This window comes from Musa acuminata, chromosome BXJ3-2 (assembly GCF_036884655.1).
Source record: "Musa acuminata AAA Group cultivar baxijiao chromosome BXJ3-2, Cavendish_Baxijiao_AAA, whole genome shotgun sequence".
NCBI lineage: Eukaryota > Viridiplantae > Streptophyta > Magnoliopsida > Zingiberales > Musaceae > Musa > Musa acuminata.
The window spans coordinates 30225582-30249768 of NC_088350.1; the positions used below are offsets into that span (position 1 = coordinate 30225582).

The following is a 24187-nucleotide window of genomic DNA, read 5'->3' on the forward strand; positions in this document are numbered from 1 at the left end:
CTGAGTCCTCAGACACCAACATACTCTCTGTCACACTTGCTTGCTTGGACAATCATATAAATATTCTTCATTTATCACACTAAAATTCCTTAGCAAGTAAAGTGAAGAAAGAATGTAGCACTTATCTCATTGTATTCCTGGGATGTGTTCATTACTTTTTGTAAGAATGCTGACCCAGCCTCCAACCTTGGATAGTCAATCATCTGTCAGGAAAAAAATATAGTGCATGTAAAGGATAATAAAGTCAGCCTTTGCTATCTGCAAGTCATAGATTCTTGACCAATGGGGTCAAACAAAATAAATGTGTCCATCTGTGATCTGCTACTGATGCATCAGAAAATATAAGCAAATTATATGGGTAGCTTTTTTGCTATGCATTCATATTCTGCATCCTCGGACCATTCGTCTAAATGCAGCCAATCTAACATTCCCTGTAATAACCTGGTGATTAAGAAGATAAAAAATGCTTCATGTAGAAGAAGAGATAAATTGTTGAGCTGATTTCCATCCGAGATCAGGATGCTCATCCACTGGGTAGTCTATCTAAATTGATGGTTGGTCTGAAAAGTGTCCCCATCTCCTGCAGCAGAAGGCCACATTCATGAACTGGAGATCTCAGATAAACAAAGTATGAGATCTGCTGCTGCTTCATCTTGCTTGTAAGACAGGCAAGATCTTTCTCAGACAGATTACTCACCTAAACCGATAATTAATGCCTAGATGTTGTCCTTTATGCTGAGATCTACCTCGACATGCAGCCATCCTCATGCCTCATTAACCCTCCACATTGTTCCTATTGTCCCAACACCACACAGCCATAATAGATGATTGAGAAAGCCAAGGTGGAAGAGTTTTGACTTCCGGTGCTGCAAAGCCCTGATTTCAGTGATCAGGTTCCGAGGAGCATGAAAATTTTGTTTTTGATTCTTCAAGAAGCTTGCTTTAGTGACAAGCTTTGGTGTTATCAAGAAATTTATGTTGTAGTATATCCAATTTTTTATATGAATGTATATGATGGATGGGAGATAGCAATGCAGAAACTCACCGCAAATATAGCTACAGTAAGAATGATCAAACAGTGGGAGCAAAATAAGGTGGAAACAAAAGCAAGAGAAAAGGGAAGGCATAGAAATTGCACAGGTTTCTTGATGTTACGTCGATATAGTCATAAATGTTGGGTATTAAGATGCCATTTTTTTTTTACTGCGTTCGATGGCTGGTGCCGATTTGGGAGAACAGGGGAGGGGCTACTATGGGAATAGAAGCGGGGGGAGGGAGGGGCACAGTGGGAACGGCAGTGTGGCGGTGCTGGCACTGGAAGAAGGACAGTTGGAAAGCCTCTCTTCTCCTCTCTCTCTTTCTCTCTCTATCTCTCTCTCTCTCTCTCTCTCTCACGCACTCTATCCCATTCATCCACATTTCCTTCCTTCTTTCTCTGTTGGTTTCTTTGTTTTCTCCTCTGCCTTCTCCCTTTATAAAGTGGCACGCAGAGCAGGACCAGAGCGAGTGACAAGGAAGGGAAAACGGGCAGGATGCAGCGGCGCAGGTCGACGCCGGCCGGACTCTGGGCCCTGCGGTGGGCCCTGACCTGCGCCATCGGCGCCATCGCCGTCGGCGCGCTCGTGGCCGTCCACGTGTTCCTCCTGCCCTCCGCCGCCGTCCCCGACGCCTTCAAGCTCACCAAGGCATCTCCTCCTCCTCCTCTTCTGTTTCTTCTCTTCTCTTTCCCTTTCATTGTTTTTGTGCTTCTCCGCCTTAAAGATGTCTTCTTTCCTACATGTCTGGCTTTCTTGATTCTTGGAAGGTGATCTAGGTCTAAAAAGTTGACATTTTCTTGATTCGTTTCTTGTAATCTTTGCTATCCCCATGCCCGTTATTATTTGGGCACGGATTTGCTTGTTCTTTAATCAATCTCCGATGGATATGATCCTCACGAGGAAAAAGATTTTGGGGCTTGGGTTTGCTGACCCTTCTTGTTGCCCACATCATGTGATACGATTTGAGTTTGGTGGTGTGTTTTCGTTTAGCAACGTGAGGTGGGATACCGGCGAAAGGCGAGCGAACTCAGCTGGACGCAGGAGATCGCGCCACCCCAACTTGCCAAGCTTAAGATTTCCACTCAGAAGGTGATCCCGTACCACATTTTCCAGAATGTTGGTTTGCATCTGTTGTTAGCAGATTGTCGTGTTCTTGTAATATCTTTTTCTTGATATTTTGATGTATGACGGTGCTCTATGGCGAAGATAGTGTTGCCGTCTATTTTGTTGATCTCGTTTCCTCCATATCTGGCAGGTGGGCAGCGTGAGGGAGGGAGATTCCGGTTTCGAGAAGCTGTGGAAGCCTCCTTCGAATCGTTATTTTGTGCCCTGTGTGGCTCCCAGCTCTTCTTATCTTCGTGAGAGAACACTACTTGTCGATTTCTTGGTCTCTTAGCTGCATATTTTCTTGCTATCATCTTGTGATTTACCAACCTTTTTTGTCAACGTGATATTTTTGCAGCTCCAACGCGGTCAAGGGGCTACTTGCTAGTTCATGCCAATGGGGGGCTAAACCAAATGCGGGCTGGGGTATGTAGTGGTTGCTTTCTCTCAACTGGGTATTTTGTTGTTGGCTTTCATTGGGGACCTGATGCAAACCTGCCTATGTTTGACATAGCAGCAGAAGTGAACCCACCCAATCTTTAGAAAATGATGGCTTGAAAAGAGATCTTGATGTCAGCCTAATTGGTATCCTACATGCAGTTTCATGCCCCCTACCTAGTCCTTTTTGCTTGCCTCGTTCAAATCTCAATATCCAATTTATTAGATGTGGGATCACTAGTCATATATTCTTCATTTTTAAAGAACTAGTCATTACTAGAACTTTCAAAATAATTCAATTCAAATAACTGTCATGCCAATATTAACGAGATGCAACAGCTAGGCAATGCTATGCTAAATTGCTCCAAAAAACCAAGAACAGTAAGAAGAGGTGTCACTAAAGCTATCCTGTGACACAATCGAGTCATTATTCTAAGGGAAGGAATACCTTATGCCACTTCTATAAGAAAAGAGAGTCATGATTCTTTACTAGTGGGGATAAAGACTCAACTGAATCTGGTGGCACCACATCACTTAAATCTTCATGTCATTGTTTATGCTTCATGTCACATTACTTGAATTCTTGTATACATGCTCAACAGTGTGCTAGTAACTTAAGGTATGACCAATGACACAAATGGCCCGAGTTACTTATCCATCCTAACATATAACAGCCCTGGAACCATGTTAGTTTTTAAATCTAATTGATGATTAAATAAAAAGGTCGTAGCTACTGATATTTATTGGATTTAAAGCTGTTTAAAGAAGAACTATTGTGAGAAAAGACTCATGTAATAGGTTACTAGCTCCTGAATCTAGATTGAACTGCAGTCACAGACTACCCTTGTTTTTCCAGGCACTTAGCCCCAAGCAAATATGCTTCTTAGCATGAAGAGATCTTATAATTTCGTGATATGATGGACATCTAATTTAAATTCTGTTTGTTAATTCTTTTGAATGCATTCAGTGAGATTCTTTGTTGTGTATCCTTTTTCTTTTAATAATGTTGGCCATAGCATAACAGCTTACATGGCTTCGAAATGTAGCCTTGATAGAAAGCTTTTTGCCTCATCACATATAACTTATGACGTCTATCTTTTCTGTATTTATTCATTCATGACTGGTCGAAACCTCATAAGAACCATCATTTGGAATGGCAGATATGTGACATGGTAGCTGTTGCACGATTGATCAATGCTACACTTGTTATTCCTCAACTTGATAAGAGATCATTTTGGCAAGATTCTAGGTAAAAGTTGCTTTTTTTATTTTCCCCTTTTATGCTTTGGCAGGACTAGACCTATGTAGATGCTGTAGATAAAACTCACATTGTATACTCGCTAATATCCATTTCTCATGCATGTTGCCAAAGTTCGTGTAAGTTCTCATAATTAGATGCCACTGTCATGTGCCATGTTCGACACTGGTCCATGTTCTTTGTGCCCAACAAAGTTATAGCTTCAATTTTCATAAATACTGCTATTTTTTTATGTTGTTCATGATGAATTTCCATGTGCTTAGATGTCGTCTGATACTTTTCATGAATATATGTCAGCAATTTCTCCGATGTGTTTGATGAAGAACATTTTATCCGCACCTTGGCCAATGATGTTAAAATTGTAAAGAAACTTCCTAAAGAATTGATGACAACTGCAAAAGCAGTAATACATTTCCGAAGCTGGTCAGGACTGGACTACTACCAAGATGAGATATCACGCAAGTGGGATAATTACGAGGTATATTTGCTGGAACACAGAAGTTCATTTCTATCCTTCTATCAAGATTCAGCGATGCTAATGTTTCTAATTGAAATGCTTTTGCCGGCAGGTTATCAAAGCTGCTAAGTCAGATTCACGTCTTGCAAATAATAACCTTCCTTCTGACATTCAGAAACTTCGTTGCCGTGCTTTTTATGAGGCTCTCAAATTTTCTCCACAGATTGAGGCTCTAGGAAAAGTACTAGCCTTTAATGCTCTGTTTTCTGCTTTTTGATAACTGTCCGTATACAATCATCAATTTTTTATGCTTTTTATTCTGTAGTTGTTGGTGGAGAGAATGAGGTCTTATGGTCGTTATATCACTTTGCACTTACGTTATGAGAAGGACATGCTTGCTTTTAGTGGGTGTACGTATGGCTTGACACCTGCGGAATCTGATGAATTGGCAAGGATTAGGTATTGCTGTTGAGACTTGACAAAATAAAGTTCTGGATGTTGGGAGTAGAAGACAAACTCTTGTTGTATGGCATTAAAACGTTTCTTCCCTATTCTGCAGAGAAAATATTTCCTATTGGAAGGTCAAAGAAATAGATTCACAAGAACAAAGGGACAAAGGATATTGCCCATTGACCCCAAAGGAAGTTGGGATCTTTCTTTCTTCTCTAGGATATCCATCAAATACTCCAATATACATTGCAGCTGGAGCAATATATGGAGGGGACTCTCATTTGGCTGATCTACAGTCTCGTTTTCCCATTTTATTGAGCAAGGTATTAAATGAATGACTGCCATGGACAATAGGCAGCATATTGTGGATGTTAGTTTTTATTTCTGATGAAATATGCTTTAGTTTAACTCTATTTTTGTGATATTTCACTGAGAATACATCTTTTTTTGTGATGTAAGCATGAAGAATAATATATAGTGTAGACACCCCCAACCACAGATTCAAAACATTATTTCATGAAAATCATTTGTTACTTGATTCCAAAGTTGCCATTGCAAATGAATGTAAGTTGTGGAAGTTGTTTAGATTTTTAACAATGCCTCCTAGATAAAGATTTTGATTATTTGCTTAATCTCCTTTTGGAAAGATTGTTTAGATTTCTTTAATATCAGTTATGAAGTTTATTGAGTATTTGACTGCATCAACCTTGTTCTACTTAGTTCTAGCTTCAGTACTAGACCTTTATCATCAACTTCGGCAGTAACATATTTTATCTTGTCAAAGTTCAAAGAAGGAAAAAAGTTGCCTGGATCTCCTTATGACACCAATCACATCCGATAATTAGATGCCTACAACCATAAAATGATCTAAGAACCACAATAATGTACAGGAACAATCAGGAACCAGAAACATCACTCTTAATTGATAGATTGTTGTCTGATATGCTGCTGTCAGATTTTCTGTTTTCAGAAAGTGCTCCATTCATCTCCATTGCTTATCAGTATATGCTGGGTCATGATTCATGGCCTGATGCCCATCAATGTCTGAAACACATCCCTGTGACTTGATCTTGGCTTTATACAGTCTTAAATTGTGGACTTCATCGCAGGAGAAACTAGCATCAGCTGAAGAGCTTGGACCTTTCAAAGATTATGCATCTCAAATGGCAGCATTAGACTACATTGTATCAGTGGAAAGCGACGTCTTTATCCCATCATACTCAGGGAATATGGCAAGGGCAGTTGAGGGTCATCGCCGTTTCCTTGGTCACCGGAAAACTATTAATCCTGACAGGTAATGTTGGTATTTCCCTCCTTACCGGTGAAAGGCTTTTGAGCTTATTGAACCTTTTTGTCTGCAACCTTTATGTATGTAGAAAAGCTCTTGTTCATCTGTTTGATATGATCAACCAAGGATCTCTTAAAGAAGGGAAGAAGCTGTCAAATATCATCACAGAGATTCATAGAAGACGGTAGGTGACAGTGTGAGCATAATACTTGCTTCTTTCCTTTTGTTTAATATTGCCATACTTTATCTTTCATTTTTCGATATGATAGGCGAGGTTCTGCCCGCAAAAGGAAAGGTCCTATTCCTGGCACGAGGGGCATAGAGAGGTTTCGGTCCGAAGAAGTATTTTACGAGAACCCTCTACCGGATTGTATGTGTCAGCAGCAACCTTAACAATTGGGTAACTCACTTGTGCATAGATAAATCAATATATGCTAGAATTCTGTATAAAAATGAAATGACGGGATACAGCCGATGGCTTGGCAAATTCGACACGGTCCAGCTAAGCATCTCGCATGACCGATGAGGTGTTGGAATTCTGATAGGGCTGTGGATTTTTGTACATGTTTAAGCCTATCAGCAAAGTGGAGATCAATTACAGGACCACTTTGTTGGGAGGAACTAAGGAAGTTGATCTCGTTTTGTATACCTGAAGAAATAGAACCTGGGGGCTTGGATGGATGGAGGCTGCGATTTGGCCAAAGCAACAACTGCAATTACTCACACCATTGCTGCAACATTACAACACAAATGTACCATTTGGAAAGGACAAAACACACAGCATTGGTTGTCTTCTTCCGTGTGCACTGCACTGTCATATAGATTTCCAAAATGCACTTGTCATACAAATTGCTACTATTAAGCTGAATGGTCAAAGAATCTGATTGACTGACTATTGTGTGCCTGCATCTGTTGGCTGTTTGGTTGTGCACCTTTTCGTGAACGTGGCTTATTAAACACCCTTTTGGTGCGATACAGAACTTTGTGTGTTTATTTTGATAATATCAATCGAGACAAGTCTGCTGAGAATATATATATATATATATATATATATATATATATATATATATATATATATATATATATATATATATATATATATATAATGTCATAAACAGAAAAAATGGAACATGATTCCAATGATAGTTTAACAAATTTTGACAAAAAATTATTTAGTTTAGATTTTATTTAAATAAATTTAACTAATTTAGAGATATATCGTATATATAATAAGTTATCATATGTGAACATCTACTCAATGAGAAAAAAGAGAGGAGGCAATTAAAAAAAAAAAAAAGAAATAAGATTTGATCTTGATTAAAGATGATAAATTTTGATTGAAGAAACTTTAAAGATTATCTCTACAAGATTTTGAATGAAGTCTATCAATCTAAATTATCATTAAGAGGGGTAGATTATTTTTCAAATCAAGTAAAAAAATATTATATTCTTTAAAGGATAGAATGTATTATATATTTAATTTGATACAATTATAATTTTATTTATTTATATATTTTTTTAATCTTTTTTTCTAATCGATTAGAACATTAGAACGAAAATTATCCAAAATGGATCATTGAATTGAGTTTTATTTTGATGGCGTGAAACCCCAATTATTATTTTGGTGAAATGATTATATCATCACTTTAGAGACATAAAAATGTGAGATTACTTTCAAAGTAAAACTGAATACACCTTTATCCTAAGAGTTTACTTCCTTAGTAAAACCGAATAGAATGATTGATTCTTTTTTTACTATTATTTTTAAGTTATTATATATTTTTTTCTTTCCTTCTATTATTCTTGATAAGCGAAAATGACATGAGAAATAAATAAGTTTGAACATGTTGGATAGGTTAGTCATCATAATGACCCGTCAATCATATATTATCGACATATAACGATCTGATCTAAGGACACGTAGACTCAAATGATCACACATGGTCATAAGATTTAGTATTTGACCTCGTTAAGGGCTCAGTCAAGTGACGTGGGCTACAGAAGTAATGAACATTATGTTATGCTCTCACTCAACACATCACATGTCCCCTCTTAATGTCCGACGATCTCGGATATAACCACTCTTAGACTAGTTAGGAAAAGGACCATAAGATATGCGATTGGGACATTCCCCTGGTTAATCTCACTGATTAGTTTGACTAATCTAACTGTTCCGACTAATTTTGAATACTGGAGTTGCTGTTGTTAGGAACACCATTGAATCAGTCGACACATCGGAGAAACCTGAGCATGACGATGGCATTCAGGCCCCATCAACATGACCAAGCTGTCTGAATTCACGTAGGAATTTGAACATATTGGTGGCAGATAGCAGTCAGACAATTATTAGAATTTGTAGTTTTGTTCTGATGAATCCATCACAGTTAACTGCTCCTTTTGTCTGGACTAGGAAGCAGTTGCACCTGAGAGAGGACGTGATCGAAGGATGAGCTAATGTTCATTTTAATTCGGTGACAAGCATCCGTCAAGCCCTGTAGATGCCGTTGTTGCAATCTTGGTCATCTTTTGATGTCTGCAAGACCTCGCAGGTGGTGTTGAACATGCACTTGGTATCTGGCGAAGATTCTTTGCTTGCTGCACACATCTCTTTGATTAGGATGCACTGTTCAATCTTTTGCTGCTCGAAAGATCTTCCGCTATAGATTTCTGTTAATTCTACTTGTTTCCATTTCCAAATAATCTGATCACAGAAGACGTCGAAACGTTTGCAGGGATACGAACGAAATGGTTTGGTCATTTCTCTTGTAAACAGAATAACATCTGCTTCACATTTCACAGTCATTTCTTTCTTTGTTTCGGTGACGAACATTTACAAGCTCACCGTAATTGGAGATCAGACACCGATACAATGCCAAAGGTTGAGTTCATATATTGTACACCACTATCTTTTAAGAGTATCCTATTTTCATATGTGGCTTGATTTGATTTGAACGTCAGACTCATACTATCTTAACCTTCATCTTACACATGAACATTTTCTTAATATTTAGTTGGACGATCACATTAGCCGCCTCCTGATTGTGGCAGTGATCATGTTCATCTTCTCAAGTCAGCACTCTCAAACCTACCCTGGCCTTCTCCTTTCAAGCAACAGCAGGACATGTCTCATGTTCTGGTCTAACGGGCTTCGATGCTGCTTGGATCACTCCCTCCATTAATGGGTGTGTCGTCTTTATTATTGAGAGCTGATGCAATGATCGATGTCCTTAAGATTGTGATTGCAAGTTGATGAAACAATGGACTCTCACAACAGCAATTAGCCCTGTGCCCTTTTGACTATTTTTCCCGTCGACGGAAGCGACCTCTGAACGTCGCATGCATGCATGAACTCAATTGCTGTGGCATTGGAGAGCTGCTATTTAGATTCAACCGATTGCTTGATGTTGATCCAGGAGAACAGGGTGTATAAATGGCCGACTTCAAGTGCAAGGAATAGTTGAGCATTGGAGCAAGGAAGCATGGGAAGATCTCCATGCTGCGATGGGAATGATCTCAAGAAGGGTTCCTGGACCTCTGAGGAGGACCAAAAGCTCATCCAGTTCATCCAGAACCATGGCCATGGAAGCTGGAAAACCCTCCCCAAACTAGCTGGTCGTCTCTCTATATATTCTATCAACGTATGTATATATACTGAAGATAAATGCGTGCTTCTTGTGCAGGACTCAATAGATGTTGCAAGAGCTGCAGGCTTCGATGGACTAACTACTTACGACCAGATATCAAGAGAGGAAAGTTGTCCCCAGAAGAAGAGAACACCATTCTTCATCTCCATTCCATCCATGGCAACAGGTACAACCTCAGCTCCACAACCCTGCCTTAGGTCGCCTGGATTCCAAACATCGAACGTATGGCTCGCCTCTTTCTTCTTGTTTCCTTAGGTGGTCGACTATCGCCGCGCACCTCCCGGGCCGCACTGACAATGACATAAAGAACTTTTGGAACTCCCTGAAGAAGAAGAAGAAGCCGATCTGTACGAGCACCGATCCGATGACCAACCGGACGAGCACAGAACTCTTTGCCAGCCTGCTACCACATTTAGCTCTCGCAAGTCACAAAGAAATCATGGAAAGATCATCGTGGGACGACTATGGAGGTCATCTACAGGCAGAGGCTATTAAGCTGGCTAAGCTACAGTTCCTGGATTACCTTCTCCAGTCTGCAACACCAGTAGTAACTAGCGGTAGCAGCAATAGCATCATCATCTCCGAAATGGAACCCATGGAATTGGCAAACACACCCATGCCTTGGCCCGCTTCTCTCCCTTCTCCTTGCCCTTCACCGCTATTTGGCTCCCCAGCTCTCCACCAGAACTTGCCTGGAACGTCACGCAGTTTCGAGCACCCGCTGATCAATGACAGGAAGGGAGAAGACATGATGACATCCATGGTTTCTTCACCAACTCTCCCCTCTCTTCACGATGCCTCATGGGGCAATGAAGCTGTCTGTAGCACTTGTAGTCACGGTGTAGCTCCTTCAATTTGGCCTGATGATCCTCTCTACGACTGAGTTGAGTTGATCTCTTTGTCGCTTCCCTTTCCGCAGCAGCGGGTTCTTAGTATACGTCGTCCCATGCACTTGTACTGTAAACCACTTATGATAAGAGATCGAGGTTGGTGTTGGATTCGCACTTCATGGCAATAATTTGATTGCTAATTGATTCATAACAGCAGAAGTAAAGGAACAACGGACGGCATGTTGATTCAACACCTGTATATTTATTATAGGCGGCCACATTGCCCGGTTGGTAGGAACATTCGGCCCCGTTGTGGCACGTCATGGTTTAATCTGATCACATGATGGTGAGCAATTCGATTCCAGGGTTTATAGTTTATTTGAGCTCGGAAAAAATACAAAGAAAAAACAGAAGAAACAATTAATCACCCCTCCAATATGCTCATTCCACCTTCAGCACTATCTTCATAGACTCGTAGACGAAATAGCTAATGGAAGCAGATGGCAGTACCTGGGAAAGAAAAGACACCTCGATCATTACAGATCACCATAAAAATATGAAGCAATGATCACACACACATACTGGTGATAAGTACCTGTAACAAGCTAGGAATCATGCCAGCATACAGTGCCGGGGCACCACCTTTGTCAACTATGTTCATAAACGTGGCAAAGGCATTCAGTTTGTTTGCTTGAACCTGCATCTGTAGATGTCGCCTCACCACTTCAAACGGGTATGTGGCAGCCTCAGCACAAGCACCGGCAATGGCCCCGTAGAGCAAAGTCCTCACCGGTCCCAGCTCCAGTTGATCAAAGGCATTCACTTCCTCACCTTGTTGTTGTTTCATTAAAGCCAACCTGTTCCTCCCTTCCGGTGACCGCAGATAATCTGTCTTCAGTATATCGTACACGCCGTAGAAGACTGCACCTGAAGGTGCCATGCTTATGAGAGACGGCACAAGCCCCTTGTAAAGAGAAAAGAATCCTTCGGTTTTGATCATGTGACGGAAAACACGTATGACACCTCCCAAGGCTTCCCCTCCGGGAGCTACCATCTTCGTTCGTATCTGAAATTTTAAATTTTCAAGGCTTAGATATAAAAACATTGGCACATTCTGTATCTAAAACTCCGATGCAATCACTCGAAATATATCAGCAAAAACATTAAAATTATCTTCAAACCAAGGAATAAGAAATCAACAATTTATCCATACCGTGTCCATCGGTATGCAAAGAATTGTTGCAGTAATGCCAGCTGCAGCCCCCGCAAGAAACCTTTCAAAGTTTGTTGTTTCTTCATTTCCAGATAGTTTCAGAAGCTGCTTTCTATATGTATCATATGCATAGAAGTTAATTGCTTTAAAAGGAGCAGTACGAAGAATGTTGACAAAGTTCCCTTTCCAGAAGCCCTTCAACCCTTGTGTCGTTGCAATTTTGTTAATGACTGCAAATAGATTGCTCTGTTCACCACCAACTACATATTCCAACTTTAGCCTCTCAAGAGGAGCAACAAAGGTCCTGATACACCACAATATCAATATATGAGGAGTGCAAATAGATTGCTCTGTTCACCACAAACTACATATTCCAACTTTAGCCTCTCAAGAGGAGCAACAAAGGTCCTGATACACCACAATATCAATATATGAGGAGTGCAAATAGATTGCTCTGTTCACCACAAACTACATATTCCAACTGTAGCCTCTCAAGAGGAGCAACAAAGGTCCTGATACACCACAATATCAATATATGAGATGTCATAATGTCCCACTCTAACTAGTCCTCATAAGTTAACTACTGTTTCTGAAGGGCAGCTCAATAGGAGAGAGTAAAGTCATGAACAAGGTCCAAAAATTTGTATATGAGAAAAAGAAGATAAATGGTGATACGGTGGGATCTGAATCACAAAATTCTTATACTAAACAACGTTATATATAAGACAAGAATTTGAAGTTTCATCACGTACAGGATCTGAAACTGACAAACCAAAAAATAACATTAGATATCATTTCAAAGTCAAAAAAATCTGATCAGACCAGTAAATAATATTGGCAGTATGCTTGGTATAGTAGTAAAAGATAGAAGCATATTCAAAATCATGGTTTACAGCAAAAAAAGACTTAACAAATAATATACGAGCATGATAAAAGAAAGGGGTCGCAACCACTATAATTTCTCATTCTCATTTACTTTAAGCTCTTATCTACCAATTAGGATAAATCTCAATTCCAGAACTGGAAAGAATAAAATAAGACAAAATTTGTATGTGTTTTACTGCATGTATGAGAGATTACTTGTAGTTATTGAGTCCAAATTGGTGGAAGATATTTCAACTATTCAAATAAATCAAAGTGCAACAAGGAACCAAATAGGTTTTGGTAGCAATCCAAAAGCCTCCACATTCCTAGAAGTACCTAAAGATCTGAAAAATCATAGAAAGGCCACCACATACTTGTCCATCAGGATAGAGACATTCTTGATAACAACAAATTAAAAAGTAACCTAATATAACAGTGCATGAAATTTATATTAAATAATTTGTTGAATGTATAATCGTATTGTGATTCTCAGAACCAAGCATGCTAGTGGTTCAATTTTTTAAGAATTTGTTACTATCCTTCAATCTTTCTGGTGTTTCGCAATGTAGTAATCCCTCCTCTAATTCGAACTTACCAATAAGGAAATAGAATTCTCAGAAACACACATTTTTTATTTTTTCACTAAGTCTTGACAAACAACACTATTATTACTCGAAGGAAAACAGTAGCCATCTCAACTCACTGATATATGCCAAATTATGTTCCTTCGGTAGGCCCTATAAAAAGCTGACAATTAGCAGCAGAAACGGATGAGAATAAAAATATATTGATGAAGAATAAAAATAAGTAGCTTGTTTGCGATATAGTTCTATTAAAAAGAGGAACTAATGATAATGAATCAAACATAAAACAAAGAAATGAGCTTCACAGTGCCTCGAAACCATAGCGGCGACAGCTCCAGCCCAGAGATGCTTGGTGGTGTTCATTGCACCGGCTCCCACCCCCTGCACTCTACCATTCATATTCTCGTTCTTAATCCTGTTCTTCTCATGCTCCTCCAAAACCACCATTACGCCATCATCCTTCCCTTCCCACGCCGCCTCCTCCGACCTCCTCACCTCCTTCCCAAGGAATCCCGCGGACTCCCGCACGAAACCCTCGCTTCCTTTCACCGACAAGCTCACCGACAGGAAACAGTCCCCGACAGCGCCTCCCCACCTGATCCCGCCCAAAGGAGCCGGCTTTCCGCAGGAACGGCACAATCTAACCGGCATCGTCACTGCGGAATCTGGGACACAGGGTTCAAGGAAGAGGCGACCTCCGTCGGCGAAGAGGGGTGGAACGTATCGCTCATCCGGGAGGCGGATGCGAGGAAGGATGGCGGCGTGGAAGCGGACCTCCATGCCAGGCATCGCGACGAGAGGGAGAACAGATGGGAGAAGCTACAGAGTTCAGAATGTATTTCTAGGGAAAGGGTCAAGATTTGGAGAAGGTAGGAAGCGGGGAGACGTGGGAGTGTGGCGAGCAATGTAAGCGTTCGAGAAGAAGAGTCATGGAGAGGCGAATATGCTCGGGGCGAAATGGAGATGGTAGTGGCAAAAGAGGCCTTTTGGGTTCCGCCGGCGTTAGCTTCCACTAGTTTTGGGGAACCTGACATTGCACACGTGGATTTTTCTTTTCTGTTTTTTTATGGATCGGAAGTTGGACATCGTTAACTCTGATGACCAAGGTGGGCCCCTGTTTTATTTTTATGTACGGCTTTCCGTATCTATCCTTTCTGAGTTTAAAATAACACATTTGACACTTTATATATATATATATACCTATTTGCAACTTAGGTTGCCATGAGGAACCATGGGCATAAGCTTTGGGAAGATGACAGCAGAAAATTGCATCAAGAAAACCCCCGAGTCATTCCAATAAGATGATGAACTTTGAAGCCGTGAAGCCATACAAAATCGACATCTCGAGTCTATACTCTTCTAAAAAAAACTGGCAGTTGAATGATGGCAACGAGAGGGCATATGCCCGAGTATGCATACATACCTGTCATTTAGAATAACTTCCTAGTGCATCTTGATCAACTAGAATACGAATTTTGAGCTGCTTTCCTTGGTTGCAAGTCATTGTAGCATATTTCCATTATTCTCTCATGCCTCTGGCAGGATCGAATCTGCTGCCTTTAACATATCAGAACAGTATGAGGCCATGCGATTCTTCTAGCACCAGAATAAGAAGATGTCTACTTGTGCAAGTACAAAAAGCACATTATGATTTATGGACGATAGCCAGTATAGGTAAGCATTTTCAAAGATAAACAAGTTTTGATGCGATATAAAATGGAGTGCCTAAATTATCCTTAAACTCAACACACATCATATGCTTCAACCCCTAAGACTAAGAGTCATTGGCATGGGCAGTTTGATCAACAAAAATGGATGTTCATGTGGATAAGACAATCGCATGTCTACCTATCAGTTTATACCAAAGTGAATAAAGCATCCTATAAAGTTCAAAATGTCGCAAGGTCTCATCACAACCAAGTCTGATTATATCACGTTGGCATTAAAGTCAAATAAGGAATTATTCTACAGATGATCTATCGAATTCAATTAAAATAAAATATACATTCAACCTGAACCGAAATCATTCACTTTCCTTTCGCACAATGTTTCATACTAAATTACCAAATAAACTGATACATAGTAAATCTTATAATAAACAATTTGGACTAATAACAAATGGCCTTAAACTACATCTAGCACAAAAATTTATAAGACATATTAAAAACAAAATAGGTATGGCTATCAATCGCAAGTACCACATTAAGCAACTGCAATATGGAATACTTCTCTAACCCAAGGATCATACAAGTATAACTAGAGTAATTGATTTTTATTTTTCGATGAAACAGGATTCAGAACAACCTAATTTTTTTAAAAAATAGAATATGTAAAAGCATAATACAAAGCAATAGAAAAAGAAATATGAAAGGTAGGTTTGGGAGAGCTGCTGTCTTATGTGAATAGTAAGAGTGTGTGATAAAACTATGTTCTTAGAAAAAATTTCCTAAAGATTCACCATCTTTTCAAAATTGTGAAAAAGAAGAACCATCAGTTTTTATTCGAAGATTCTTAGTATCTCGGATCAAACAATCCAAGTCTATCCAAAAAAAATTTCTGTCCAGATTATAGTCATTTTTTGGCACAGAGTGACAAGAGGTTAAGGCATTCTCAAGAGAGGATGGTAATCATTAGTTTCCCCAAAAAAACATTATCTTCATTCATGCCACAACTGCAAAGGGACATGTAAAAAGGTTCTCATCAATTTCCTCACTGGAGGCACCAAAATGCATGCAGAATTGACATTGATTTCAATATATAGAATAAAAGTTGGGTGTGTAGTCTTTCCCTTCAAGGTTCTCCAACCAAATATCTTAACTTTTGGAGGTGCTTTTAATTTCATTACTTCAACAATCAATAGAGCATGGGATATGACAAATTCCTGTCAATTTCCTTCAGCACCTGAAATGCATGCTTCATCTAACCCTACTAAAACAACCTATGAACATAACCAAGTGTAATGAATCTCATCTGGGCCAAATCCGTCTCTTATATTTCAGGAAGACTTCAAAGAACCAACTGAAAAGGTCCTTCTGAAATCCAATCACTACCTCTTGACCATCATTCTAAACAAACTCTCACCAACAGAGGCACTGGTTCAGCTGATCCCAGCAAAAACTTGAAATATGATAAACAGTAATCTTTGTCAAAAATAATTGTCATAAACATCATTTGCACATTCATTTATATTTCATCAAACAAATGCTTAGCGTATAACTTAATTGCAACGCTAAGAATTATGTTAATTTTCGAACACTAACATTTGGCTGATAGCTCCAGATCTAAAAACCATGTATGTCACTCCATTCAGCTACCCAATATCAGAAAAACTCAACCATATATCAGCACCTTTTAGACCTTCTCCAATTTTCCGAGGCCTCCTGAATGGAGTGAAACCAGAACAAATGCCTTACATATCCAGAAACTGCTAAATGGAAGAAGCTTAAAGACCAAAAGTAAACTCTTCATACTGGGCATCATGGCCATGATAACCACTACCAGCTCGGACGCGAGATAAGTTAGAATAAACTAAAACTTCTTAATTGACATTCTAGATCATAGAATCTAGTCAAGGTCCTGATCTGATTAAACAACATCCGTTATTACTGTTAGGTCAGAAATGTTTGCTAATTATCTTTTGACATGATCAAGGATGAAAGACTAAAATACAAAACCCTTCTTTTGGTGGCAGCTTGATATTAGTTTCTGGTAACATCATGTAACGAATTTAAAGAACACTAGAGAACTAGCAAATAAACTGTCAAATAACATCATCTTTGTTGTAGGATTGAACTTATTACAAATGCTGGACATTTCTAAGTCCATTTTTTGAGTATTTAGTATAAATGATTTAAAGGAGAGAAAGATCACAGTAAACTAACAAACTGTTCTTAAGATTAGTCTTGCAATTCTTTAATCAAAACAGCAGTGTTTATACCCAAAAAAAATTCACTTGTGTGTACCTGGAAAATTTATAATATGGTTCAATGAGAATAACCACAAGTCATTTCTGAATGAATCTTTCCAGTTGGTTGTGAATTTGAGAAACTTAGCAATTTCTTAATCGTGAAAAAGATGTAAATATATTAAAAAAATCAAGTAACACACTTCTACACTCTATGGTGGTTAGACAGACTATAGCCTTGTAGAAAAGACAACCAAATGAAAATAGAAAACTTATATCATAACCTCCAACAAAAGTTGCCATAAGCTAAACAAAATGGGTAAAGTACAAAGATCAATAGATAATTTGCCTGAAGCATTTGTGATAAATGTATCACATGCATGGACATATATATGTTTCATGTTTCACATAGTCATAATTAATAAGCTTATTTGTAACATATATAGGTTAATTTCATAAATAAATAAAAAAGGCATACGTGTATGTATCAAAGAAGTTCAATAGATACAATATGATGAGATCTCTCAGTCAAAACTTCATATAACTTCCGTTACTCACAATCTATTTGCCGTTCTTCTCACTCTACGCGGTTCCAATCAACTGAAAACGCAGAGAATTTAACTAAGAGGAATTCCCACTTACCCTAGAATTGCCACTCGACCCTCATTACCAATGCCTCCTCCATTGGAAACAAAGACCCTGAAAAGGAGAACGAGCAACACCCTCAGATCAAGAAGAAGGATTACCTCCACTCCTCCGAGAAAATCCATTCTCCTCCTCGGATACGCCGGAAACTTATCGATTTCTCCCTGGATGACTGCGGTTTTTCGAAGAGCCCATTAAATCGCAAAGAAAACAAACAAGAGGGATCGCCGGTAGTTCTGGCTCCCTCGGCGGCGGCGGCGACGACCGGAGGGAGAAGCACTTCATGTTCCTTCCCAGCCATCTCCGGTGCTACCTTCGAAACTTATTCGTTCCCACGACTTAATGGACGACTTCCAACAGGATAGGCGGAGTTGGAGAGCATGAAGTAGCGTGCTGGCTCGATGGTCGTAACTTAAGCGGGGTTGAATGCGTCGGTATCCGTCCTACGGAAGGGTCTTGTTTTCCCGCGTTCTTTTCGGTGCTTAATTTTGAATTATTGCATCGTGTCTTTGTAGCAATTTATTATCAGGCTAAATGGGCCGTATTTGGCGGCCCAAACTTGCGATGAGGTTCGTCTCATTGGCAAGAGGCAGCCATGCCGGGCATGTCATATTAGTAGAGCATCGGAATGCGATGAATCTTACGACCCCCTCTCTGGCCTTGCAGGTGGAGGTTTTGTGATCAAGAACTGAGGAAAGGATCTTAGTAGAAGGCGGCTTCGCCTTTGAGGCTGCACTGATGTATGAATCAACTGATACACTTGTCTTTTCCAACCATTCCGTGGTCGCCACTGATATATGAATCAACCCCTTCTTCTTTCAAATCCAGTTTGGGGTAGAATAATCGAAGTTGGTTTTGCAGGCATGACATGCAGCTTGTCTGAACTCTTTAAGGATGAGCATCTTTTTCCCTTTTCTTTCTTCAACCTTGTTCTTACAGCTGGTCTGAGTGGATTAATGATGGCGACCACCTGCTGCCATTGGAGCTTCTCTGCCTCCAATAATTTGAGCTCCCATGGCTTCTTTGATCCAGCTGAGGCTTCAATCATGGGTTGAAAGCGGTGGGCGCCATCTTTCCACGCATGAGAGGCCTGGAAAAGAGCCAGGTGTTGCTCCATTAGAAGGCTTAGAGTGGATTCCACCTCCTCACTCAGTCAAGGGCTGGCTACTTTGCTAGTGGTCAAGTGTAGAACTTTCATGGCCTAACTAAAAGATACCCAGAGTTCCCGGTGCTGAAAGAAGGCTACTGCAGTATGTCAATGTGTCAGCTTCTTCTGTGATGGTTGTTGATTGGGATCAAAGGTGGCACTGGTTGGAGCAGTTTCTATTGACTGGATCAACAATGGCTGTTCTTGTCATGGAAAGGTCTTCTTTTTGCTTCATTGCCCAATGTTCTTCTTTCTTTCAGAAGCATGGTCTTCTCCAAGTATACAGTGTCCAATTGGTTGGAACCTCGGGTATGCATATCAGGATGTTGTAGTATGTTTTGGATCTTGAGAATTTGCAGTGAACTTTTGTGTATATCACATCTGTGTGTCAGTTGATGACAGATGTATGTAAATACATTGACAAAAACTTCATCCATATATCTGCTGTTCTCTGTCTGAGCAACCTCTGCAAATGTAGATACAGAACATGTAAAAATCTTTTCATCTTTTTATGGAAAATTTGTCTTTTTTTTTTTGCTATGACAAAATAAGATCTGCAAAGGTCAAGCGAGATCTCCTGTATCATCACGTTGAATTCTAAAGGAAAGAGAACAAAATGTTGTCTCTTCTCCGCATTTACTTTGATTGCTAGACCTGAGTTAAGTTGGTATGCTTGAGTTCTTTCAGCTGATGCATGCAAGACTGAAGTTTAGAGCAAAGCAAAAAGGATAACAAATGAATCTAAATCCCATCAGGTGGCTTCAAGTTTCAGAAGAAAAAGATTTGGTGATAATAACATTAGTCTCCATGGATCATCCATCATCAAGTGTAATTTGGCTACACTGCAAAAGATTGGATGCTTTCATTCTTGAAGTTACTTGTGATATCTTTTTGATGCCAATGATAAACCATCGATTCAGCCCTCATGCTCAGCAGCTGATTTCCATGTTTCTAGCAACTGTTTCTGCATATATTCTACATTCCATAAGAACATTTACATGATCAAAGATGAAATATGCTTCTCATCTGAAGCAGTATGATTGTGTTACTCAGAACATGGGAACATTTGGATTGCTCATCTTCATATGCCATCATCTCGACTTCACAAAAGAAATATTGCAGCTGCATTCTTGTGCCTTATTACACAGATTTGAGAAATGAAATAGCATGAGAGAAAGCTCTGCAAAGTTAATTATTGCTATCTGCTCATTTTGTACACTAAAAATGGCTACATGATTCCACTTAAACAAGTCACAAGATGCGGCAAGAAATCCAGTTAATAATGGTTTCAAGCCTACAACCAGATTGGAGACATCATCAAAAAAAGAAAAAAGAAGAAACTGCTCTGAATTTTCTTTTCTTAATGATGGACCAAAATTATCCATGAGAATTGCTTTACATTGAACAACACTCTGAACACATTTTTACACCCTGCACTCCTCCATAGAGATTTGCTTCCACTCCACTATGCGTCGCAGAAACTTGAGAACCTATTTATCGAAAACATTCAGAACAATTATATTAGCCTATAGATCTGTCGTCAAAAGTAGAACAAAAAAATGATAGCCTAAGTCAGAGTTTGCTACTCACCTCAGCTGGTTCTCTCAGAGAAAAAGAGGCATTTGTTTCCTTTGCAATCGTTGAAACAAGAATGCCAAAGCCTTGTCCTCTATCTTGCAAAACCTGAAAAGACAATACAAGACAATATATGTTTTACTTAATCCAAAATCAAATCTATGAATTGTTCACTATGATTGATATCCAATCTATTGAAGACAAAAAAGAACATCATAATACCTTGAAAGCATCTTCGTCGGTACGATCATCTCCTATGTACAATGGAAATACATCATTGTAGCCATCATATCCTGGGTAACAAAAGGTTGATGACCAACGGTATGCTGAACTGATGGAAGAATGCAGTTTAATGGCCATTAGAGCTTACCAAGAGACTCCAACAGAAACTCGAGGGCCTTCCCCTTGTCCCACTTGATGCTTGGGCGAATCTCCAACACCTAACATTTGAGCAGCAATCAAACCAAGTCATGTTTACAATAACAGAGTTTCCAAACATGAATTATGGCAAAATATTTGCTAGAAGAGACGAAGAAAGAACTGGTGAACTTGGGATTCTACCTTCCTTCCATGAGTGAGTCTGAGCTTAGGGTAATCTGTGATCGTTGACCTGACCTTCTCAGCTAGTAAACACCATTTCTGCAACCAAACCAAGATCAAATGACTTACTGTGAGACACAGGAATTTGCATGTATGTCTTCCTATACTGTCATATGTTTACCTTTTCATCAACACACCGAAAGTGAACAGATAGGCAGAACTTGTTGTTCTCCACCCTAGAGCCAGGGATGCACTTTGTTGTCTCTACCAAACGCTTGTAAACCTTCAAGAAGGCAATGTACAGATAAGTACTATTTGGTGAGTGCAGCTTTCAGTCCAATGACTATGGAATTCTTCCAAGTTCAACATGGAAACAATGAATCAAACAGATCATATATAGTGCCTGCATCTTTTTGGACGCAGTAAAATAATCAAGTGCTTGATGTAGAGTTGCATTTAGAACAGCAAACCAAATAGTTTCGTGTGTCCTTGCAGATACTCTAAGAAGCGGTGCAGAATCAACTTTTGGAGATTGGAACTCACCTCATCTATCATGGGAAGGAAGTCCCTGGCTGGTTGAAACAAAACATTCTCTGCCTGCACCAACAAAGATGACATCGAGGCTAAGAGACTAGCCTCCTATAGTATCGTTGAGAGAGATGTAGCTACCGGTTGTTGAGCTTGCCATGAAAGAGAGGGAGACCCACCTTAGCTTTTAGGTGCTGAGGCCCATCGTTGGGACCTTTGATGTCCATGCCATGGCTCCCGGCATAGTACAATTCTGACAGTTCTACGAAGCTAGTGACCTGATCATTGACAAAGCAATTGTTATCGACAGAACGGAATAGAAGAGCTTGATCTCATTCTTACGGTTGAGTAGAAGCAGAAATGTACCTTGTCTGTGCACCTCCCACTCACGATAGCTGTTGGAAACTGTCTTGCCACCTCTCTTACTGCTTCCCTCATCTGCTTCAGAAGGAGGAGTTCCTTAGTGCCTCCGTTCCACAGAAGAAACAGTGGAACAAGGGACAACACAGAGAGCAACGGAAGCAGAGCCAGGGGATCCGAAGAACTCACCTCGTCGGACATGAAGGCACGGTCGGGGTCGTCGACGATGGGCGACAGAGTCCCATCGTAGTCTAAGAACATGACGATCTGCTTCCCCTTCGACGCGGCCGCGAGAACCTCGAAGTCGTCCAGCGCCGACGGATGCAGTTTCTGCGTGCGAGTTCCCGCAAACCAGCACCGTCGTCAGTAAGCATCAATGGCTATGCCGGACCAAGATCAAGCAGCAACCACACTCACCATCCATCCGTCGTAGTCTTGCTCGTCATGGGAAGCAAACGAGGAGACTGCGCGCGCCGCCGCCGACTTGACGTGGGTGGGAGACGAGGCCTTCATCGATTCGATCCAAGAACCGGCCTTCCCACCGCCGCCGCCGCCGCTGCTGAGATCGGGCCGGCTCAGAAACTTCTTGTACCTGGCATGATTAGCTCCCCCGCTGACAGGACGAGTTGGCGCTGCAGCGGCCACCGCGACGGCTGGCTCCTCCTGCATGACCACATTCTGCTTCGTCATCTCGTCTTGCGCCGCTCTGCTTCTCCCCTGTATGTGAGTTGGGAGTTGTTGTTGTTGAAGTGACGAGAAGAATGGAGATCTGAGAAGATGAGAGTTTGGAGAATGGAAATCTGAGAAGATGAAGGTCAAGATCCTTCGCTCTTCTTCTTGACGGAGGGAGAAGAGAAGCAGGGAGAAGATGAGAGCTCGGAGCAGGTGTTCTATGGAGATTGGCGGAAGGGGGGGGAAGCGACGCGAGGTTTATATAAGGCTCGAGACCGGAAACGGACAAAGAACGCACAAAACGGCCTTTGGGGTGGGGGTGTGGGGCCCGAAGGGAGGAAGCCGTGGCCGGGCAGGCTGCTGGCTCCAGGTGGCGCGCGACAGCACGAGGAGGACGATGCGAGGCCCGAATCTTGATGACCAGCACGGGCCCGCCGCGTCACCGCCCGCGGCTCTCAGCAGCTTCCGTTTTGGTTTGAGAATCCATTGGATTTTGTTTTGGCAGTATTCTTTTCTTTCCTCGAAAAAGAAAAATAAAAAAAAATCCACTTGTCATTTTCTTTTTTGTGTGCGGACAAATATATGTATAGTTATTAAAATCGGATGATTAAATTTGGTCATCAATACAACTTGGTAAGTTCTTCCAAAAAGGATGCGAATAGAAATCTAAAAAATACATATATATCATATTTTGCTTAGTTCATTCCTATAAAGGGTTGCACCTTCCATATATTTATTTTGCAAGGCTCATATGATGGTTAAGTCAGTACTCATTTGTTGTTTGTTAATGATGTCAAAAGTCCATAAGAAATTTATTATTCGTTTAGTATAATCAAAATGATGATATACCTCATAAGATTATTTCATGTAGCATTAGTTTTTATAATTATCGATTTGATGAGAATATATATTTTTTTAGGTGTCATATTTTTGAACTATATTTAATAAGTTCTTTATCATTTTCTAAAGTTAATATGGTATGTCATAATATAGAGATTGACTAGACTCCATGTATCACCCTCCATTAAACTTTGAGACATTGATTTGTCCCGAACATAACATCTAAAAAATATCGATGAATCAATGTTTTATTTCATATAGAACATCGACCCTAAAATAGAGTATTTCATATAGACATTATGGATGCTAGGAATGTTTTATTTAATATCACATATGGAAGAAGAAAAACAATGCAAGTGAAGTTATACTTTATATTATAATGTCAAATTTATATAGTATCGTTAATTTAGTAAATATAGAACGAGGATACATATGAAAACCATTTATTAGTATTAGTTTACTAAAAATATTTTCTTTACATACCGTTAGTTGAAGCATGTCAAATAAGCTCTTTTATTATCTCTAGATATTGATATGACATGCCCAATAAATACTATCTAAACCCAAGTAATTAAAAACAATTATCATATTAAAACCAATTAGTGATCTGATCAATATTTAAGTCATTGCGGTTGACAATCGGATAAATTATTAGTATTATACCATGTAATAAAAATATTAAAGATTAAATATATCAAAGAAAAAAATCAATTTTTTTTATTTTATTTACTATTAACATTTTAAAATGATACATTATCCATCCATAAACAACAAATGAGGGTTTCCTTAATTGGTTGTTCCTAGTTTAA

At 39.8% G+C, this 24187-nt stretch overlaps 4 protein-coding genes and 1 long non-coding RNA gene across 6 annotated transcripts; 2 read left to right on the forward strand and 3 right to left on the reverse strand.

Annotated features, from left to right (window-relative positions):
• Nucleotides 1-1316: 1316 nt before the first annotated feature.
• Nucleotides 1317-6927, forward strand: LOC135631386 (O-fucosyltransferase 7-like). 2 transcript variants are annotated; one of them, XM_065139013.1, is made up of 13 exons: nucleotides 1317-1685; nucleotides 2028-2126; nucleotides 2293-2395; nucleotides 2500-2567; nucleotides 3740-3828; nucleotides 4135-4315; nucleotides 4407-4535; nucleotides 4620-4753; nucleotides 4854-5067; nucleotides 5854-6038; nucleotides 6121-6216; nucleotides 6302-6432; nucleotides 6504-6927. In XM_065139013.1, the coding sequence occupies exons 1-12, from the start codon at nucleotides 1533-1535 to the stop codon at nucleotides 6423-6425; spliced, it is 1575 nt and encodes a 524-aa protein (XP_064995085.1). In that variant the 5' UTR covers nucleotides 1317-1532; the 3' UTR covers nucleotides 6426-6432; nucleotides 6504-6927. The 2 variants fall into 2 exon arrangements, with proteins under 2 accessions (XP_064995085.1, XP_064995086.1); XM_065139014.1 differs by having other exon boundaries at nucleotides 6535-6927.
• Nucleotides 6928-8836: 1909 nt separating this feature from the next.
• On the forward strand, nucleotides 8837-10592 carry LOC103976254 (transcription factor MYB93-like). Its single transcript, XM_009391461.3, has 3 exons — nucleotides 8837-9644; nucleotides 9713-9842; nucleotides 9932-10592. The coding sequence occupies exons 1-3, from the start codon at nucleotides 9512-9514 to the stop codon at nucleotides 10557-10559; spliced, it is 891 nt and encodes a 296-aa protein (XP_009389736.2). The 5' UTR covers nucleotides 8837-9511; the 3' UTR covers nucleotides 10560-10592.
• On the reverse strand, nucleotides 9798-10328 carry LOC135631259 (uncharacterized). Its single transcript, XR_010494329.1, has 2 exons — nucleotides 10200-10328; nucleotides 9798-10076 (listed from the first exon to the last, which is right to left on the reverse strand). It is a non-coding gene; the product is annotated as an uncharacterized LOC135631259 (long non-coding RNA).
• Nucleotides 10593-10748: 156 nt separating the features above from the next.
• On the reverse strand, nucleotides 10749-14233 carry LOC103975519 (probable mitochondrial adenine nucleotide transporter BTL3). The gene is made up of 4 exons (XM_018822016.2): nucleotides 13478-14233; nucleotides 11720-12023; nucleotides 11102-11572; nucleotides 10749-11016 (listed from the first exon to the last, which is right to left on the reverse strand). The coding sequence occupies exons 1-4, from the start codon at nucleotides 13954-13956 to the stop codon at nucleotides 10948-10950; spliced, it is 1323 nt and encodes a 440-aa protein (XP_018677561.2). The 5' UTR covers nucleotides 13957-14233; the 3' UTR covers nucleotides 10749-10947.
• A 5793-nt stretch (nucleotides 14234-20026) lies between these two features.
• On the reverse strand, nucleotides 20027-22764 carry LOC103975518 (probable trehalose-phosphate phosphatase 6). Its single transcript, XM_009390499.3, has 11 exons — nucleotides 22284-22764; nucleotides 22056-22196; nucleotides 21873-21944; nucleotides 21686-21784; nucleotides 21522-21575; nucleotides 21160-21261; nucleotides 21000-21077; nucleotides 20809-20878; nucleotides 20661-20731; nucleotides 20454-20546; nucleotides 20027-20353 (listed from the first exon to the last, which is right to left on the reverse strand). Exons 1-11 carry the CDS (start codon nucleotides 22554-22556, stop codon nucleotides 20288-20290), a joined length of 1119 nt encoding a protein of 372 aa, XP_009388774.2. The 5' UTR covers nucleotides 22557-22764; the 3' UTR covers nucleotides 20027-20287.
• Nucleotides 22765-24187: the final 1423 nt, after the last annotated feature.

Coding starts and splice junctions, on each gene's coding strand:
- LOC103975518 (XM_009390499.3), bottom strand. CDS start 22,556: ATGACGAAGCAGAATGTGGTCATGCAGGAGGAGCCAGCCGTCGCGGTG. Junction 21,945..22,055: donor GTGCCTTCATGTCCGACGAG/GTGAGTTCTTCG, acceptor CTTCTGAAGCAG/ATGAGGGAAGCAGTAAGAGA. Junction 20,547..20,660: donor CCGACGAAGATGCTTTCAAG/GTATTATGATGT, acceptor TTGTCTTTTCAG/GTTTTGCAAGATAGAGGACA.
- LOC103976254 (XM_009391461.3), top strand. CDS start 9,512: ATGGGAAGATCTCCATGCTGCGATGGGAATGATCTCAAGAAGGGTTCC. Junction 9,645..9,712: donor AACCCTCCCCAAACTAGCTG/GTCGTCTCTCTA, acceptor CTTCTTGTGCAG/GACTCAATAGATGTTGCAAG. Junction 9,843..9,931: donor CATTCCATCCATGGCAACAG/GTACAACCTCAG, acceptor TTGTTTCCTTAG/GTGGTCGACTATCGCCGCGC.
- LOC135631386 (XM_065139013.1), top strand. CDS start 1,533: ATGCAGCGGCGCAGGTCGACGCCGGCCGGACTCTGGGCCCTGCGGTGG. Junction 4,316..4,406: donor GCAAGTGGGATAATTACGAG/GTATATTTGCTG, acceptor TTTTGCCGGCAG/GTTATCAAAGCTGCTAAGTC. Junction 4,536..4,619: donor AGATTGAGGCTCTAGGAAAA/GTACTAGCCTTT, acceptor TTTATTCTGTAG/TTGTTGGTGGAGAGAATGAG.
- LOC103975519 (XM_018822016.2), bottom strand. CDS start 13,956: ATGCCTGGCATGGAGGTCCGCTTCCACGCCGCCATCCTTCCTCGCATC. Junction 12,024..13,477: donor GTCGCCGCTATGGTTTCGAG/GCACTGTGAAGC, acceptor GTGGTGTATCAG/GACCTTTGTTGCTCCTCTTG. Junction 11,017..11,101: donor TGATTCCTAGCTTGTTACAG/GTACTTATCACC, acceptor TTTCTTTCCCAG/GTACTGCCATCTGCTTCCAT.